Genomic DNA, 19,859 nt, shown 5'->3' with positions numbered 1-19,859 from the left:
TAAAGTTGAACTTAAAGACCTAACTCTCCCCTCACATTTATGATAGATCTCACTAATTAAATTCATGGTAAATCCGTTATGAATATGAGAATAATGTGTGCCACATCATTGTGTTCCGAGAACACCAAAAAAAATTTATTTCCCCACAGCTTTACTTTTGCATCATTCCCTCCAAATCAAAAATCTCAAGAATTCCTTCTATTAAAGAACCATGCTCTTGGAGCCCTACTCCTTACTCCTTACCTAAGACCAAATTAATGAATGTTGGTAACTTGTCTACGTTGTTTGGTAACTATGTTGTCTAGTGAAAACCTATGGGGGACTAGTCAGTGTAATCACTCGGACTAGTCCCCATACAAACAAAGTGCATTGGGACTTAGGACTCTTATCTGAAATGCTAGCAGAAACTAACTACTAAGAGTTAACTATTAATTTTGAGAAAGTGTTTATGGAAAAAAAAAAAAAAAAACTGTCAAAATAATGAATTATTTTTTCATTTTTCCATAAAAAAATTTCTAAAATGATTTATTAATATACACATTAATAAATCCCAGTTCCTAATACAGTAATCTGGTATACGAATGGGATAGAGACAGTACAAAACAACGTCGTTTGAAGTGATGGATGATCCTATTCCTAGCTCCACATACCACATGCTGTGTCTTAGGCCACGTATTACAAACTTAGCTTTCTTTCTTTGATCCCCTTTCGAGCTATAGAATATTCCTCCATCCATTTCGTCTTTCCCAAACTCTCATCCTTGTACCGAAGCTCACAACAGAGAGCATAATAAACAATGGCATTAGCTGCGAATAGCGTCATAATATCCCATAACACAGCTTTCACTTCCTTTGATTTCCCTTCTTCTAAGTTTATCTCAAATCTTCATTCACACTTTCATCGTTTTCCTCGTATTACAATCACCACCACTCCCTCTTCCTCTTCCTCCATCGCCAAGGCCACTCTATCAGATGTTCAACTTCAAGACCACAAGAACAATACCTTCAATACCACCTCCACCACTAGTAAGTTCAAACAATACTCTATTTTCATTCACTTTTTTTTTTCAAGCTTTCCAGTGCTAGAAAACTGATAAACTATTGAACTTGAACTTAATCACTTAACCATTATTCTAACACTTAAGAGCAATTCGAAACTAGGATCACCTGGTCTATAACTCTGTATCAGCTGTCCCAAAGCTTAAGCTTTTAGGAAGGGGTTATTGTAATAGAAACAAATACTAAAACAGTTCAAGATTGATTATTTCTTTTGTTGGAGAATACCCTGTTGTTAAAATAAGATATAAATACATGTTATGTTTTATTTGTTCAAGCTTGGTCAGAATTTGCCACAAATGTCTCTGGTGAATGGGATGGTTTTGGAGCAGAATTCACAAATGAAGGGAACCCAATTGAGCTTCCTGAATCTGTTGTCCCAGAAGCTTACAGAGAGTGGGAAGTAAAGGTATTTGATTGGCAAACTCAGTGCCCAACTCTTGCTCAACCAGAGGAACCCCTTCTTATATACAAGTCAATAAAGCTACTTCCCACAGTTGGGTGTGAAGCCGATGCTGCCACACGATATAGCATAGATGAGAGAAGTATTGGAGGTCAAGATGATAAAGTTTCTGCCTTTGCATATCAAGCTAGTGGAAGCTATGTAGCTGTGTGGCCAAGTGAGGGTAATTCATCGTTGGAGTTGGAGTATTGTTTGGTTAATCCTCAAGACCGAGAGTCGCGTGTGAGAATTATTCAGGTTGTGAATGTAGATGATAGGAAGATGGTGTTACAGAAAGTTCGAGTCTTTCGTGAGCAGTGGTATGGGCCTTTTAGGAATGGTGAACAGTTGGGTGGATGTGCTATCCGGGATTCTGGATTTGCTGCCACAGATGCCATGGAAGCCTCAGATGTTGTTGGTGTTTGGCAGGGCCCCCGTGCTGTTGCCAAGTTCGATGCTTTTCACACTGTGAGTACCCCTTTGTCCTTGTTTGGTCTGTTTTTTGGTCATGATGACATTTGCGAACTGAAACAATAATGCTGACATTTTTCATAGTAGTGTGATAAGGTGTCAAAGTTGATTTTCATACGAACCTATCACTAACATGACATTGTTGATATGACTATATTGTCTATCAATATTAACTTGACATCTCACCGTTCTTGAAAATTTTCAAGAAATATTGTCTAAAAAGTAATTGGAACTGAAAACCCAACAAGTTTTGAAGTGTTTGAATATTGATATCTAATTTTAGACAAGTGACTTGGTAGCATTATTGAAACAATTCTCTGGTTTTTTTGCCATTAATTAATACATTGGAAATTTAGCAAAATTGAAGAGGATCCTAGATAGGTGGCTAAGTGGTTTGAGTATATGTGGATACATGTTTTATTGGAAGAATGATTCTTGCACCATCACCCCCATGCAATAGATAAGCATGAATTTCAATCAATAATATATGACTCAATGGCCAGATTTTAGTATGCATTCTGACCTTGCCTTGACTACTCCAGGACTTACTTCAAGAACTGCGAGATGACGGTGTCATGAAGTCAGTAAGAGATGAATGTGACCTCATATTTCTTCCCAAGCAATTGTGGTGTTCATTTAAACAAGGTACAGATGGTGAAACTTGTAGTGAGGTGGGATGGCTCTTTGATAATGGGCAAGAAATCACATCAAGTTGTATCTTCTCTGCTGCAAAGTTGAAGGTAAGTTTAGTTATATATGTTTGTTTCAGTTAGTGATTTGGTGGTCTCAGGCTTGGACATCTTAATAATCAGGACTATTGAGTTAAGAGGGGAAAATAATCTATTTTGACAATCAGAATAAAAAAATGTTAAAAGTTATTATCAATTTTACTATAAAAGGCTTACAAATTAACACATGAAATGTGTTGATAGAAGAAAAGAAATAAAAAACAAACTTATTTTCAGGAGTTTATATGACCTACTTCTATTGGTTGTCTAATCCTTGTTGAAACTTGCATATTAGAATGGTCATTTGTTTGTTTGATTTGTGTTAATAGAAGGCTTACAAATTAACACGTGAAATGTGTTGATAAAAGAAAAGAAATAAATAGCAAACTTATTTTCACGGGTTTATATGACCTACTTCTATTGGTTGTCTAATCCTTGTCGAAACTTGCAAATTAGAATGACCATTTGTTTGTTTGATTTGTGTTAATAGAAGACTTGACAGAAGAAAGGAAAGAAATAAAAAGCAAACTTATTTTCACGGGTTTATATGACCTACTTCTATTGGTTGTCTAATCTTTGTTAAAACTTGCATATTAGAAATAAAAAGCAAACTTATTTTCACGGGTTTATATGACCTACTTCTATTGGTTGTCTAATCTTTGTTAAAACTTGCATATTAGAATGACCATTTGTTTGTTTGATTTGTGTTAATAGAAGACTTGACAGAAGAAAGGAAAGAAATAAAAAGCAAACTTATTTTCACGAGTTTATATGACCTACTTCTATTGGTTGTCTAATCTTTGTCGAAACTTGCATATTAGAATGACCATTTGTTTGTTTGATTTGTGTTGATAGAAGACTTTCAAATTAACACGTGAAATGTGTTGACAAAAGAAAGGAAATAAAAAGCAAACTTATTTTCCCAAGTTTATATGACTTACTTCTACTATTGGTTGTCTAACCCTTGTTGAAACTTGCATTTTAGAATGACCATTTGTTTGTTTGATTTGATTTTTTATTTTTTATTTTTAGCCATATTAATCAAATTGAAAAATCAAAGTCTTCCAAGTTTTGCATTGACCATGTGAACTGTTGTTTCTTTTGCAGGGAGTCTCCATAGCACGTGAAACTAGAGCTGCAGAGGGTGTATAGTCATAGTAATTAATTACGATTTGAGTCCAGCCTCTACCAAAAAGAAATAGCCTTGCCATTTGACTTGTACATTAAATGCAAATCAAATTCAATCATAAATAAAGCAAGTTGTAATGAAGTGTATCTTACTATATCTTACATTTACCATATCTTAATGCCTTCATATTACTTCGATTGAAAAGTGAGAAGATAATAATACTATAACACCGCCCATATTCACATATTCCTTGCATTTCTCGATGCAATTCTCTGCATATTATGAAATCGCCCACTTTGTCTGTTGCAACAATATGCATTTATTGGGCAAGACTTGAGGTTAAATTTTTTAAAGTGTTATAAGTTATAACATGAAAAGCACTGTTTGTACCGTATTTTAATCAATAGTCATAATTAATTTAAATGGGAAACTACACTATAATACTATAAAAATTTTACCTTCAGTACCCCGGTGCAAAAACAAAGCGCTATACCACCCCCTCTAGGTTCTCATGCTGTTCTTTACAATGCGGCCACTGATTGTGTTCAATTTGAAAGACAGACAAAACTGTTTATTTTTAAGACCAGAGTTTAAAAAAATGAATATAACTAGTTGTGTATCTGATTCCAAATTTTATTTCCTTCCTCTCTGAAAGCATTCTTGCAATCATGTAATGCACCAGAATGACCTCTTATAAAAACTATAGGAGTGACAGTTTTTGGTAGGAGCACGGTGCAATGAATGCGGCAAAGTGCATTATGCCTGTGATTGCCTAAATTTTTCAATGCCCCTAGCAAGTTGGTCATTATCGAGGCGAAATAGGGCTCTCAATTCGCCCAAGACTACATTCAAAAGAAAATATAAATTTACATCCTCAGAATCAAAGCAAAGTATATGAACAGAAACCCCCAAATGAAAACAGTGCACACTAATTTAGAAACTAGAAAACTTCACTCTGAAGTCTACAAAGCTTATAAAAATTTTCTTCGGTCATACAGCATCATCATAAAGGCATCACTCAATAAATGTTCAGGCACAGAACATCTAAGACCCTAATCCTGTGTTTGACATGATAAGGTTTCGGAACTAGGGAAGAATCAAATATGTTTCTCAGAGCTTCATCACTAATTTTCTTCTGGCTTTGCTGTACAACCTGCCAATTGCCAAATCAGTGTAAGCGTGGGGAACAGCTTGATAGTCATATTATTAAACAGGTTAAAATGGCCCCCAGATAAGGACATCATAATTAACCCAATCTTGGGGTAAAAATTGCAACTCTATACGAATTCATCCGGTTTTAAGCTAATACTAGTAATACATTAGTTGAAACCAAGCCAAATCAATTTGATTATAGTAAAGAAAATTGAAGCTAGTTTGAAGTTTGAACCTTCAGCAGCTGCTTACAGAATTTAATGATTAGAACAGTTGTCATTTCACATTTAAGCTTAATAGATGACCCTAGAAATGAATTAGAACAATTTTCCTTTGAAATTCAATCGTTTGCCTTTAAAACTCAACTATTGAACTAAGCAAATGATGTTAAACTACAACAACTGAAGGATCCTCCCAAGCTCCAGGATTCTTAGAAGGAACTGAAAGAGGGTAAATAGCTCAGATAAACAAAAATGGAAGTACCTATACATGATAAACTTGTTGGGGGCTAATGAGCACCAGGGGCATCTCTCATGCTCAAATTCAGACTGTTTCGCATAGTTCGTCTTCCAATTCCAGCATTGCCCTTTTGCATCATAGCAACAAATTCACCATAATCAATTGTTCCATCCTAAAAGAACACACATATAGCAGAGCATCAGAGCTTGATCAAGAACCAAATAGTTGAACCAGGCCACAAAACACAAACACACATAGGAGACAGTATAAGGGAGGAAAGCCTCATTTGACTAAAAACAACAGTAAGAGAGGAAAATCTGCTTGCCAACCTCTGCCAGCTTTATCATATGTCCTATTTAGATGTGCAACATGTGCTGTGATTACATACTTATAAGCCTAACCTACAAAAAGTTACACCCCCAAAATGGAGAGAGGATAAAAGGAGGGGGTTAAGCCTCATTTGACTAAAAAACGACAGCAAGCAAGGCAAATACTTGCCAGCCTTCAACCAATTTTATCATATGAATTTGTATCTCACTTTTAGTTGTGTAGTAAGTGCCGTAGACAAAATACTTACATACCTGACATTCAAAAGTTCTTTATATGCATAATTTTGGAAGGAGAAGCCAGATGAAGATAATGCTTAATGTCCCATTATCTAATGCACAATGGTTGAGTAAAATCCAATTCTTTGCATGCTTATTATCTGATAATTAAGAAGAATACTTGAATTGATTTTGATAATGAATACAGATATAAAAGCTTTGAAAAGGCATTTAAAACTTACTAGTTCAAGTTTAAAAATTATTACAAGGAGACAATTATTTTAGAGTGCATAAATGTCTTCCGACCTGAGGTGCTTAAAGGGATCAAATATAGATGACTTACATTATCTTGATCAACTTCTTTTATTATATCTTCAATAATAACATCACTTAGGTTATGATCTTGACAAGCTTGCTGAAGCTCATCAACTGTAATATGACCGCTTCCATCCTTGTCAAAGTATCGAAATGCTGCAATGAGATGCTCCTCACGTTCTAGTTTATTAAGATGAACTGTTGCAGCTATAAATTCCCCATAGTCGATAGTCCCACTGTTGTCAATATCAGCCTGCATACAACTAAAATAGCTCAGCTAAAGGAAACATAATGAATCCATGAAATAACATTATAAGAAAAATAATCTTGTATCATAAAGGATGATCTTGTCTGCTGATTTTTTATTATGATTAAGGAAGAGACATGATAACTCCCTAATTTGTCAAAATTTATATTGGTTTCTGAGTATGCAAATTCCCAAAAAGAAAGCAACACTAAATGAGCTACATAATTTACCCATGATCTCAACTCCCTTGTTGACAATACTGCTAGAATATCAGTTAAATGATTAAATTCACCAATATTAAAAATAAAATAAAATAATCTTCATGTAAAAAAAAAAAAAAAAGAACAAAATTTAAAGTTTTATAGTAGCTTAAGTTTTTGGGAGAACTGGCCATTTATAATGGTATCAAAGGAGATGATCATGAGTTTGAACATTGTTTCCACTCTACCTCCCATTTTAAAAGTTTAAATCCCACATTTAGGGCCTCGCTTATTAAGGGGGAGTTTGGGCTCACATGTGATGGGGAGTATATTGGTTAAGTGATTAAATTCAACCATTTATTAAATTCTCCAAGACACTTGGAACCAATAATCGCCCTACATTCCAACAACTATCTTATGAAATGGATTGGAAAATCCTATAGTTTTCACTCATGGAGAATATGATTCACATTTAAGAGTGGTGCCTACTCCTCATAAGTGGTATTCACTTTACACATTCCTTCACCTTCAGAAAAACACCAAACAGATTAAAGTTGAAAAAAAGTGGGCAGTTGGGGGGAATGAGTTCTTGTGCTACAAGCACAAGCACATAACATCAAAGGAATGCTGCCTTTAGGATCTACTTTATCCAAAAATGATTTTCCAGATTCCTCATCTAACATGACATCACTAACTCTGATATCAATATAAACTATGAATTCCAATAATCCAAAACAGTGAATTAATATTGACTCCACCATACCAAATTGAGCAGAGTCAGCTCACAGACATGTAAATAACTAAATATTCAAGTAATGATGTCAACAGAACAGGAAATTGAAACAATAACAAAGAGAAAATAACGATAAAAAAGAAGATATTGAAGAAAAAGAATTAGATGTCAGTGACATACAAAACAAAGACAATACGCATAAGTATTAGCTATGAAACAAACAAATTACCGCTTCCATAAGATCACGTATTTCTGTATCCTTCAAGGTAGAGCCATATCTTCGCAAACCAGCTTTCAGTTCATCAAACGTAATTGAACCACTGTTATCAGTATCCATTGCCGTAAACATTTCTCTCAAACCAGCAATCTCCTCCTCAGAAAGGCTTTCAGCTATTACCTGAGGGCACAAAACAGACATGGAAGTTCTGTCAACATGAATACTAGATTTGGAATTGAAAAAGGGGCATGCCAAAAATCAACATCAATGCTTTTCAAATGGAAGATCTCTCTCTCTCTCTCTCTCTCTCTCTCTCTCTCTCTCTCTCTCTCTCTCTCTATATATATATATATATATTAATATCTGTGTCATGCACGCATACTTACGCGTAAAGCCATCTTCTTTAACTTATTCATTGCAGAGAACTGCTTGAGACGAGAAAGTACGGCTGGATCCAATGGTCTGTCAGGAGCAACTCCATTTTCACATATCCAAGGATGGCCTATATACAATTAAGAAAGATACGCTTCAATTTGATCATGAACATAGTTCAAATAAAAAATCAAAGAAATAAGGCAGCCAACTACATTAACAATTATGGTAAGTACCCATTTAAGCAGAATTTTTTGTTGTCATCTTCCAAAACTAGCAAAACTCTAATGAAAGAAAAATATTAATTACTAAACCAATTTAAAAGCTTCAAGATGTAAATAAAACAATAAATTACATGTACTTGATACATGATATAATTAATTAGACAGAGACTACTATTTTGAATAACATTTGATGCAGAGGCAAGGACAAGGTAGCATTTAAGTCTTCAAACATTGATTACATAATAGATCAACCTGAAACCTACTTTAGAAAGTCCACAGTTTGCAAAACACTGGAGAACAAACATTAACAAATAAAGCGCAGCTTATTTTATTGCATCTGCAATTAAACAGTCCACATAATTTGGTAATATCAAGAAGAAGAAAAAATGACAGAAAGGTAAACATACTTAAAACTTCATGAGCATTCAAGCGTTCTGAAGGTTGAGAACACAGCATTTTCCGGATTAGGTCTTTTGCACTGTTAGATATTAGGGGCCATGGTTCTGATTCAAAGTCAATATGTCCCTTCAACACCGCATCAAAAATTCCCTGCTGTGTTTCTGAATTGCAAACAAATAAAGCTTAGTGTAAAACCACAGAACGAAATTTCCAATTGTGGTTAGTTGAATACCATGGCACACATACCTGCCCAAAATGGTGGCACACCACTTAGCAATATATACAGCATGACCCCTGCCGTCCATACATCTGCCTCTGGCCCATAATGCTTGAGGAGTACCTCAGGAGCCACATAGTATGGGCTTCCAACCACATCAGTGAAAATTTGGCCTGAAGTAGCAAGCAACATATAATGTTAAACATCTCCCACATACACCACAAGAAACGTTTTTCACCCTCTAACCTTTAGGCAGTAGCATTAAGTTCACAAATGTATCTTGCAAGTTGTTTATTATAAAATGCATCCCCCATTTAGTTCACATTTACTAGATACGTATGCACAATAAAACATGGAACCTTTAAACATACAAATGCTCCATTACATTTAAAGTACAATATTAGGACCTAGATAATTTCAATGTAATGCCTCAAGTAATTACATTAAAGAGAAAAAGGCACAGGAACTTGTAATGTCACCTGGTTTAAAGAAAACTGAGAGCCCAAAATCAATGGCTTTGAGAGAGAAATCATCATCCTTGTTAACCAACAAGAAATTCTCCGGCTTCAAGTCTCTATGCATAACCCCGAGTGAGTGGCAAGCCTCAACAACCCCTACAATGATCTTTGTCAATTCAGCAGCCTTCCTCTCAGTGTAATGTCCCCTCTGGATGATCCTGTCAAACAACTCACCCCCAGCACAAAGCTCCATCACAATATGCACATACAATGGGTCCTCATAAGCACCCTTGATGGTCACAATATTCTTGTGACCTGCCAAATGATGCATTATCTGAATCTCCCTCCTAACATCTTCCACATCCTCCTTAGAAATCAACTTCCTCTTTGAGATTGACTTGCACGCATAGTCAATCCCCGTGACAATCTCCGTGCACAAATAAGTAGTCCCGAATTGTCCCTGTCCTAATTTCCGACCCAACTCGTAAAGATCACGAATGTTAGCAGTCTTATGACCCAACACATAATAAGCATGGCTCTCCACACCACGTTTCATGATGACTTCTTTCTTGGTGGGACTAATTGCAGGTAAGTTGTTATTATTGGGGTATTCTTTGGAGAACTCTTGGGAGGTAGGCTGCTGGGAATTTAAGCTGGTAGAGGAGTAATCAGAGGCGGTATTGGTATTGGTCTTGGAAGTAGAAGTAGAATGGTATTCGGGCTGGCTGAAGCCCTGAAAATATTTTCCTTTGAAAGATCCACGGCATGTATTGCCCATCAAACAATCACAATTCCCTACTTTCACTTCACTACCTTTTCCTCATCCAAGAAACTCTCATCAATGTTACTCACTGCAAAAAAATAAAAATAAAAGACCCATCAGCTCCTAATCCTAAATAAAAAATCTTTGAAACTGAAAATCATAAAACAAGCACTCAAAAACAAATCTTTTGTGTTAGATCAGATTCCTACATCTCCTTCTTGCCTCTTATTTCCAAAGAAAGGCAAAGAATTCCAACCTTCCCATTTTGTCCCACAGTACTTCAACAATGAAAGCTTTAAACTTGGCATTATTTTTTTGGGGTTAAAAATTAAAGACAAAAATAAACAGTCTTTAGAACCAAAAATCTGTCTTATCCCAAGAAAAATAGTTCTATCAAAAGCAACATGATCGGACTGCTAATTAATATCCAAAGATCAAACTTGGAAACACAAAATCACAAAAATAACTGAAGAAAGGAATAGATCAACAACATGAACACGTGTACATACCTAAGAAGACATACATATCCATAATATAAATACAAAGAGAGAGAAAGAGAGCTAGTACCAGTTTGGTGTAAATGAGAGAAAATAGGTAAACAAAGCCTAAAGTTGGAGATGTTTAACACCTTTCATTCTTCGCCTTCTCCTTTCTCCTCCTTTTATCTATTTTTTATTAATTTTTTTCCCATTTTGTATTAATTTCTGTTTGTTGTTATTTTAGGAGGTGTTGCTGAGAAACATCGGAAGTTGGTGCTGACCAGCTTAGCTCTCTCTCTCTCTCTCTCTCACATCCAATTCTTTTTCTTTTCCATTAAGTTTAACATAAAAAAAATATTAATATTAATAAATTCTTTTTTTTCGGTAAAGACACAAACTTTTTTATATATTATACATTATTTTCATTTTGGGCCTCTCTCTATCCAAATATATCAACCAATATGAACAAATCTATATATTATAGTATTTCAAAAAAAACGTTGTGTGACACTTAATGAATACTCATTAGACCAATTGACTTGTGGGTGGATGTGGTTGTAAAGGTAATTACAACATGGGAGATCTTTTGTCTGGATACGAGGGCGGTGAATATAATTATAAGTACAAAGCAAAAACCAAAAAACCATGTTATGTTAGATTCATTGATGCGTGTATGACACGTGCGGCTAAAACTAATGCAAGTAAGCAGTCAAAAACTTGGAGCTGATTTTTCTGGTGGATGGATTTGAGAGAGAGAGAGAGAGAGAGAGATTAGGAATCTAGCAACTAAATTTAGTGTATGCTGTTTTGGTTGTGTGGCACACCCTCTTTGAACCAACGGCCTTTAGTTTTTTTTTTTTTTTTTTAATTATATGGCTCTTCATGTTTCCTTTCTTTCCCATATTTGCCATTTCTGCAACTTCCTTGCTCCCTATGACTTATCACTAAACTTTTGTGTTAGCCAATTTTTAGTGATTTGGACCTTAATTCACTAGGAACATTCTTTGTTTTAGTGAATTAACCCTTTTTATTTATTTATAAGGTCAATGAATTATGTTTTATTAAAGTTGGCCAGACCACTAGTAATTTTCCACCAGTTATATATATATATTTTTAATAATTCAATAGATATAAAGGAGAGAGCAATTTGAACCTTAGCAGTTAAGTTGGAGATAACACGCTATTTCAGTTAAGGTACAAAATTCTTTGACTGCTTCTTTCCTTTTATGTAAGATTTATTGGTTCTTTGGGTTTACTTATTAGTAGTTAATTAATGGTATAGAATGCATAGATTGGTTGAAATAGAGGGTTTCTTAAAAGAAATGCTAACTGATAGCGTTTAGCTTGTATATATTTTAGCAAACCCAACAATAGGCAGAAGGAAAGCCAATCACTTTGTAGTTTGTACCCCCTTTACCCTTTTTTTTAATTTTATCAAATTGACTTTTAAGCAAAAGCATGAAACTTTTTTACTGGATTGGCTTAAACATGATTTTCGGGACATTGTGGCTTTACTTTAGAGATGGATACCCCCAACCCAAGGCCACCACCAAAGTTGACCCCCCACAACACATACACACAGAAATCCAAAAGTTAAAAATGTCTTAGAGTATAGAATCCAATATAAAGCAATATTGTACAGCTGTGATGGTTGATGATACTCACTCTATTAATACAGGTTTCCAAACTTTCCCTTGACTGATACCCCATAATAATAAAGGTTAATTCAAATTCCCCTTTTGTAAAGAAACACACTATTTTATTGGCAAGAAATTATTTCAGACTAGATTCAGCTCACATTTCTTTTTTAGCAAAAAAAAAGGGTAACGACTAGTCAACACTTAGTTTAGTTCTGGTCAAGTGCATTGGCACTGAATGATTCTATTTATTTGATATGTGCATGCATGAGTTGGGCTGGAGAGCATAAATTTGAGAAGGGTTGAAAGTGCTGGACTACCCAACTTTAGAGGCCAATGGGTCAGTCCCCTTTTTTTTTTTTTTGGTTTAAAGGATATTTCATTAAACAGAAAACTAACCGGCCTCTAAAATGGAGGAAACAAACCGGTCATACACAGCTCCAGCCGCATCAAGGCTGAGAATTTGCAAATGGGTCAGTCTTGACTCTTACTAGTAGCATGTAGCCAATGTACAAGAATTTGCAAAAACTTGAAGGGCTTTTATTATAGATAAATAAAAATGGCAACTTGAACTGTATAGGTTGGCAAGTTGACCACGTCGTCACAACATGACTTCAAAGAAGGATCATCCAAACGCATGTCGACGCAGCATCCAATTGGACTTCTGAGATGGCTTTGACAATGACAATAATGAAAGACCATCAGCATTGACTGCAAAGGTCCACACCATCATCATCAGCCTTTCTTTTTGATTTTTTGAAGCTTAATTATAACAGAGGTTACAAAGTTACAACCATGACCACATGCGCAATTGTCATCAAGTTTCATTCTTGACTACTTTGTCAATTATGTTTTTCCAAATTTGAATTCGAGAAGATGATTGTATTTTATTTAATTATCCATGAAAAAAAAGTTTTATAACAGAGGTTACAAAGTTACAACCATGACCACATGCGCAATTGTCATCAAGTTTCATTCTTGACTACTTTGTCAATTATGTTTTTCCAAATTTGAATTCGAGAAGATGATTGTATTTTATTTAATTATCCATGAAAAAAAAGTTTTATTTTTGTTTAATTGTTCTATACAACTATATATTTGCATTTAAATGGATAAGCTAATATGCCGCACTTAAGTTTTGCTCTAGTAAGAAATAAGAAAATAGAAGAATTTTTTGGGAGTACAGTATATTGAATTTTTTAGAAAGGAACCTAGATAAGGACATCACAAATTCCTAGGACCACTTTGATGAGAGCAGAGAGCTAGCTTATCCATTTCTCAACCCTGAGGTTAGATAATACAATTATTGAATGCAAGAAAAACCATCAATGACATAAAAAATAATGTTTTAGTTAATCCAATGTGTTAATGGTGGGCAAAAGTCTTGTAGCTAAATTGGCACCTCCCCATGCACAAAGTACTTAGGAGTCTAGGGGAGAAAGGGTTCGAACTGCGGGATTAGCAACATATTAGAACTCATTTTCCTCTTCTTTGTGTGTGTGTTTGTTTAAAAAAAAAAAAAAGTAATTGTCCCACATTTCTTAAGAAAATGTGTTGTGTATAGTATAACTTATCCTACCCTCTCTTAAAAGTTACCATGACTTTTGAGTGGAGTTGTGGTGTGCCTTTGTGTTAGAACCTCTTTCCCTCTCCCTTGTGTGTGTGTGTTTGTTTCTCAAAAAAAAAGAATGGGTAATTGTCCCACATTGTATGAAAGAGTTTGTTGTGTGCAGGGTTTTCAGAACCGGACTAGGAGGTCGGACTGTGAAAACCGGTTTTTTAAGCCTAAAGAACCCGATTTTTTGTTAATTCCGTGAACCCCTAAAACCGGGGTTGAACCACACGAACTAGTGAGAACCGTACGGTCCAATCCCTTAGCAATTTAAAAAAAAAAAAAAAAAAAAAAAAAAAAAAAAAAAAAAAAAAAAAAAAAACAACTTAACACAATTTTATTCTACGTAATTAAATTATCCATCTCTTACAAGGAATAAAAAAAAATATAATTAAAATCCTTCAAAGATGTTCAACTTTACTTCAAAAATTAATCATAAATTTTAATGTTTTCATGGTTATTATTTTATTTTATTAACTTTCTTATTTAATTATTAAATATATGCTTAAAAATTATTAAATTTCTCTCACATATATAGATATATTGTCAATTTTGCTAGTTTTATAAATTTAATATCTATATTTAGGTTTTAATTAATTATGACGTCATTACGGTTCGACTCCGGTTCAACCTTGGTTCGACCTCAAAAACCTTGAACCTCTCCCTTTTACGATTCAATGAACAATCCGAGTCTGAAAACCTTGGTTGTGTGTAGTATAACTTGTCTCACCCTTCCTTAAAAGTTACCATGACTTTTGAGTGGAGTTGTGTGTCTTTGTGTTAGCACATCTTTCCCTCTCCCTTGTGTGTGTGTGTGTGTGTTTATTTCTCAAAAAAAAAGAATGGGTAATTGTCCCACATTGCTTAAGAGAGTATGTTGTGTTTAGTATAATTTGCCCCACCTTCCCTTAAAAGTTATCATGACTTTTGAGTGGAGTTCTGGTGCCCTTTTTTATTAGAACCTCTTTTCCTCTCCCTTGTGTATGGGTTTGTTTCTCCAAAAAAAAAAAATTGTGCAAATAGCTATGATTGCATTAACACCATTGTTATTGATTTCGTTCCGTTCCGGCCATAATATTTTGTACCGGCATGAAAACCGGTACCATAATACCCCTTATTCCACCTCGGATCAAATTTCAGCTTATTTCAGAGTGTTCCGAAAAAAAAAAAAAAAAAAATCTTACCTCCTTCTTCTTCTAGGTTTTGGACCCTTCTTCTTCTTCTTTTCTTTTTTTTTTTTCTTCTTGTTATTTTCTTCTTCTTCTGTAGGAATGGCAACGAGCTGGGTTCGGGCTGGGTTTTTGCATACCCGAACCCGACCCGTGGGCCAAGACCCGCGACCTGAACCCGGCCCGCTTATTAATCATTTTTTTTTCCGAGGCCCAAACCCCCCCCCCCGGGGGCCTCGTTTAGCTGCTTGGGCCCAAATCTGGCCCAACCAATTTTTTTTTAAGCCCATTAATATTTTCTGCCAGATTCAAGCCCATTAAGATTTTTTTGTATTAAGGGGCCTATTATTAATCAGGTTTTTTTTTCCGGGGCCCAAACCCGCCTTGTCGGGCCCCGCGGGCCTCGTTTAGCCACTTGGGCCCAAATCTGGCCCAACCAAAATTTTTTTTTTAAGCCCATTAAGATTTTTTTGTATTAAGATTTTTGGCATTTGGGCCACGTTATATGGCAGTCAAATCAATCCAAAGCATAGGTTAATCATAAATCAATAAATCAACTGTTAATTATACATCTATAAATCAATAAATCATAACTAAAATCACCAGTTAAACATAAAAATAAAATAAATCCAACAAGTCCAAGAACTAAGTATCACAAGTCCAACAAGTTCAAGAAATTAAAAAGCTACAAAACAAATCCCACAAGTCTAAGAAATTACAAAATGTCTTATTCTCCACAAACCAACAATTTAAAAAGGCTAAGAAATTACAAAAGGCTAAAAAGGCTTAGAATAATTACAAACCAACAAATTAATCCAACAAGTCTAAGAAATTAAAAAGGCTACTAAATTAATACAAAACGTCTAATCATCCACAATTGTGACACAACTCTCATCCTCTTCATTAGACTCCCCATCATCAAGAATTAATTGAAGTGTACAATTTCCAGACATAGTTGAAGAACCTACAATAACAATGAATTAAAAAATGGAATAAATTTCATCAAATTATAACTAGCAAATATAAAAATACAATTTTGATTTTATAAATAGAAATTAGACAATTACTAACTGTTGATTTCACTCCATAACTAATTTTGAGCACACATCATTGCCTCTATAGTCTTGGGATGTAGCCTACTACGGTGTGGACTTAAAAGTCTCCCACTAGTGCTAAAAGCAGATTCTGAAGCAACAGTTGTGACAGGAATAGCTAAAATATCTCTTGTAATCCTTTGTAAAGTAGGATACTTGAGATCATTACTTTTCCACCATCCCAAAATATCAAAATCTTTACTTCTCTTCAACACTCCCTCATCAATGAAATGATTAAATTCCATTCTAGCACTCTCATGTTTCTTTGAACTACTTGAACTATGTTCACAAACAAATCAAAAGATGACATTGCCCCACTCAACCTAAACTTCATTTGTGCCACAGGGCTTGAAGTACTTGCAGGAATATGAGAACTTCCTTCATTATCTACAAGGGACTCATCTATATCTCCATACTCATCAAGCAAATTATAACAAAGTTTCTTAATTTTTTCAATTTCCAAATCAGAATTATCACCATAAATGTTAGGATAATAAAACTCTAATAACTTCATCTTATATCTTGGATCTAAGATAGCAGCAACAGCCATAACAACACTAACATTAGCTCAATAAGAATTAAATTTAGCAAGCATGCTTTCTGCCATCGTACTTATCATCTCATTTGAATTCAAACTCCATTCATTCAATGCAATTTTCAACTCACACACCAAATTAAAATACATATTAGTTATGGAGTACTTACGACCAGAGAAAAACTCAGTCACACTATGAAACAACTTCAACCTCCCACAAATATCTTTGGCTAACTTCCAATCATAATCATATGGCAAACAAGTATAAAATGTTTCACGTTTAGCCAAATGCAGGAAAACATCTTTATAAATCAATGCAGTAGAAAGTATTAAGTAAGTTGAATTCCAATGAGTTTTACAATCTAAGACTAACTCTTTGGTGCATTGAACACGCAATTGACGTGCATTTTCTTCAAATTGCTGCCTCCTTTTTGGTGATCCAGTCCAATAAATCACACTATCACGAATCCTTTTAATACCATCACCGATAAGAGGCAATTCATCTTGAACAATCAAATTCAAAATATGTGCAGCACACCTCATTTGCAACATAGACCTACCAAACATAAAAGAACTAGTATCAAGCTTATTCAAGAAAAGTCTTATCATGGCATCATTAGTACTACAATTATCAACAGTTATTGTGGACAACTTCCTATTAATGTTCCACTCTAAAAAACAATCAACAAGGACTTCAACAAGGACATCTTTCGTGTATGAAGAAGGAACATAAACAAACCTAGAAAAATAATATGAATAATTATAACATAACTCAATAAACATTCTAAATGTAAAGTCTTTAACATTCAATTTATAGATAAAAAAATTACCTTAAAACCCGGCTTTGCAACGTCCAAGTATGATCAATAAAATGAACGGTAATGACTATAAACCCTCTCTTTTTGTTACTTAAAGTCCACAGATCAGTTGTAATTGCCATCCTACTTCCATTCTTGTCTGTCATCTTCAAAACTTTCTCCCTCTCATTATCATAGATTTTAAGAATGTCACTCTTCAAAGTATTTCTTATAACAAGTTTAAACATAGGTTGAAGATCAGCCATAAATTCTCTAAACCTAATGTGGTCAACTATTGAAAAGGGATATTCATGTAGGATGACCATACGAGCAAGCTTATTCCTAACTCTAACTTGATCAAATTGGTAAGTATTCAAACTCATAGTTTCATCCACCTTATTTTGTTGTTTAATTAAGACTTGTTGTCGCATATTCCTTATATCTTTAAACTTCATCTATGGACATCTTGCTAAATGATTACACAAATGAGTTGTACCTTGGCTAAACTCACCCAAGTAAAGTTTGTTACAATGATGGTATTGGGTTTTAAATTTTCCATCAACTTTCTTCCTTGTAAAATGAGCTCAAACATCTGAGGTAGTCTTTCTTTCTTTACTTGTATCCAAGTCCTCATTTGTAAGCTCTTGCTTTCCCTCTTCCTCTATCCCTTCTTGTTCCTCTACTTCTAAGTCTTCTCCCACTAAGTCCACCGTTGGGGATTTCGGATTTCTAATTAGTTCAGAAGTTTGGGAGTTAGAATCAAAACAAATTATCACAAATTTATTATTACACATACTCATTGATTAATAGGCACAGATTCATAATTACACAGATTCACAAATTCTATCAACGCAATCATAATTAAACATGATTAACTACAAATTCAAACACTTACTCATTGTTTAATGGTGATCTTAAGGGTGAGCTGCCAGGTGACAATGGTGAGGGTGATCACGAAAATGGCGAAGGAGACTGCATAGTTGGCAAGGGACAACGTCCGGTTCTCAAGGGAGACCCGCTTGGCAAGGAAGAACCAGATTTGTTTGTGTCTGTGTTTGTGTCTTCCATCTCCGTTTTAGGCTCTGCATTCCCAACAAACACAAAAAACAATAAACAATTTCTTCCATTAAACAAACTATGCAGATATGAAGGGAAAGAACAGGGGAACAAAATGCTTTGAGACTTGAATCAGGTAAAAGATATGTCTACAAAAATTCACTACCATATTTCACACTTAGTTTCACTGATTTCAACATCCCCAATGTATTAATTATCATCAAATCCAATCCTAATTACCAAAACAAACCCAATAACACCACAAACACCTTAACCTATAAACCAAACCCTCACCCACCCAAAACCCAAATACACATTAACAACATCACAACAAATTCAATGAACCACCACACAATCAAAACCTCCAAACAAATTTTAATGAAACACTGAAAAAAAAATCCGAAATTTTAAAACAAAAAATCCAAATTAGAGTACTTTCCAAAAACTTAGCATTGACATGAAATGGAGGAAAGGAGCCATAAGCAACAACAACAAATTTTATTCCTTATATAGCTTTTGTTTTTTCCTCTTCTGATAAGAAGCAAATCACCTATAATCTTTTTCTATTCACATACCAAACTAACACAAAGAACTGAAAACTGAAAAACTCAATTCACATATCGAAAAACCGAAACAAATGAGATAAGAAAAGTTTGCAAATTTTTGCTTACTGATGAGAATGCAAATTGTCATATTTTTCTCCCTTAATGTTTAATCTTTTATATTTATTTGATGCCTAAATGTACTCAATATTCTTATATTTTGATTTAGGACACCAAATTTTGGCGTCGTTGCCAGGGAGTGATTCTAGTTGATTTTTTTTTTTGCTTCTTGTGAACCTTATTTTGTTCTTGAAATTTTCAAAAAAAAAAAAAAAAATCATTAGTTTTCGATAATTACAGTTTTGGCAGAATTCATATTGCAGTAGAACTAAGCCTTGATAGTATATTTTTCGAAGGTAAACAACATTCTGAGCAAGACTAGTTAATCCTTTGGATTACTAGCCCCACCCTCTCAAGGCCAAATTCCATTGTTTTCTAGGGTTTTTAGGCATTTTTTGTGTTTTAGCGTAGAATTTTTATTTATTTTCATTACTCTAGATTTTTCCTGATCTTTTTTCATGGTTTATTAGAGTTTCCTTGATTGTTTATGACTGTAACTCGATCTTCTAATCAAGGTGATTTGCAGTACAATCCAGAAATAGAGAGAACTTTGCGCAGGTTAAGGAGGAAAGTTAGGAGAAATTCTGAAGAGCACAATCTAGCTCTTGATTCCTTATTTGCTAGCAATTCTGATTTAGAAGAGGAGGAAATCATGGCTGGAAATCAAACTTTGAAAGAGCTTGCTGCCCCTG

The 19,859-nt window shown here is 34.5% G+C and overlaps 3 protein-coding genes and 1 pseudogene across 6 annotated transcripts; 2 read left to right on the top strand and 2 right to left on the bottom strand.

The window, feature by feature from the left end:
• The first annotated feature begins 664 nt into the window (after positions 1-664).
• On the top strand, positions 665-4,016 carry LOC115969197. The gene is made up of 4 exons (XM_031088790.1): positions 665-1,025; positions 1,334-1,965; positions 2,511-2,708; positions 3,804-4,016. Exons 1-4 carry the CDS (start codon positions 797-799, stop codon positions 3,846-3,848), a joined length of 1,104 nt encoding a protein of 367 aa, XP_030944650.1. The 5' UTR covers positions 665-796; the 3' UTR covers positions 3,849-4,016.
• A 619-nt stretch (positions 4,017-4,635) lies between these two features.
• On the bottom strand, positions 4,636-10,928 carry LOC115969196 (calcium-dependent protein kinase 26). 4 transcript variants are annotated; one of them, XM_031088787.1, is made up of 9 exons: positions 10,636-10,928; positions 9,385-10,214; positions 8,935-9,078; positions 8,697-8,849; positions 8,080-8,195; positions 7,706-7,873; positions 6,325-6,549; positions 5,461-5,608; positions 4,636-4,978 (listed from the first exon to the last, which is right to left on the bottom strand). In XM_031088787.1, the coding sequence occupies exons 2-8, from the start codon at positions 10,139-10,141 to the stop codon at positions 5,486-5,488; spliced, it is 1,686 nt and encodes a 561-aa protein (XP_030944647.1). In that variant the 5' UTR covers positions 10,142-10,214; positions 10,636-10,928; the 3' UTR covers positions 4,636-4,978; positions 5,461-5,485. The 4 variants fall into 4 exon arrangements, with proteins under 4 accessions (XP_030944647.1, XP_030944645.1, XP_030944649.1 ...); XM_031088785.1 differs by having other exon boundaries at positions 10,694-10,928; XM_031088789.1 differs by having other exon boundaries at positions 10,755-10,928.
• A 4,958-nt stretch (positions 10,929-15,886) lies between these two features.
• On the bottom strand, positions 15,887-17,715 carry LOC115967218 (zinc finger BED domain-containing protein RICESLEEPER 2-like). Its single transcript, XM_031086275.1, has 5 exons — positions 17,483-17,715; positions 16,801-17,391; positions 16,441-16,674; positions 16,167-16,396; positions 15,887-15,987 (listed from the first exon to the last, which is right to left on the bottom strand). Exons 1-5 carry the CDS (start codon positions 17,713-17,715, stop codon positions 15,887-15,889), a joined length of 1,389 nt encoding a protein of 462 aa, XP_030942135.1.
• Positions 17,716-19,654: 1,939 nt separating this feature from the next.
• Positions 19,655-19,859, top strand: part of LOC115967217 — a 2,751-nt pseudogene continuing 2,546 nt past the window's right edge.

This window comes from Quercus lobata, chromosome 11 (assembly GCF_001633185.2).
Source record: "Quercus lobata isolate SW786 chromosome 11, ValleyOak3.0 Primary Assembly, whole genome shotgun sequence".
Taxonomy (NCBI): Eukaryota; Viridiplantae; Streptophyta; class Magnoliopsida; order Fagales; family Fagaceae; genus Quercus; species Quercus lobata.
The sequence above is the reverse complement of the archived record's forward strand: the minus strand, read 5'-3'. Positions and strand labels throughout refer to the sequence as shown.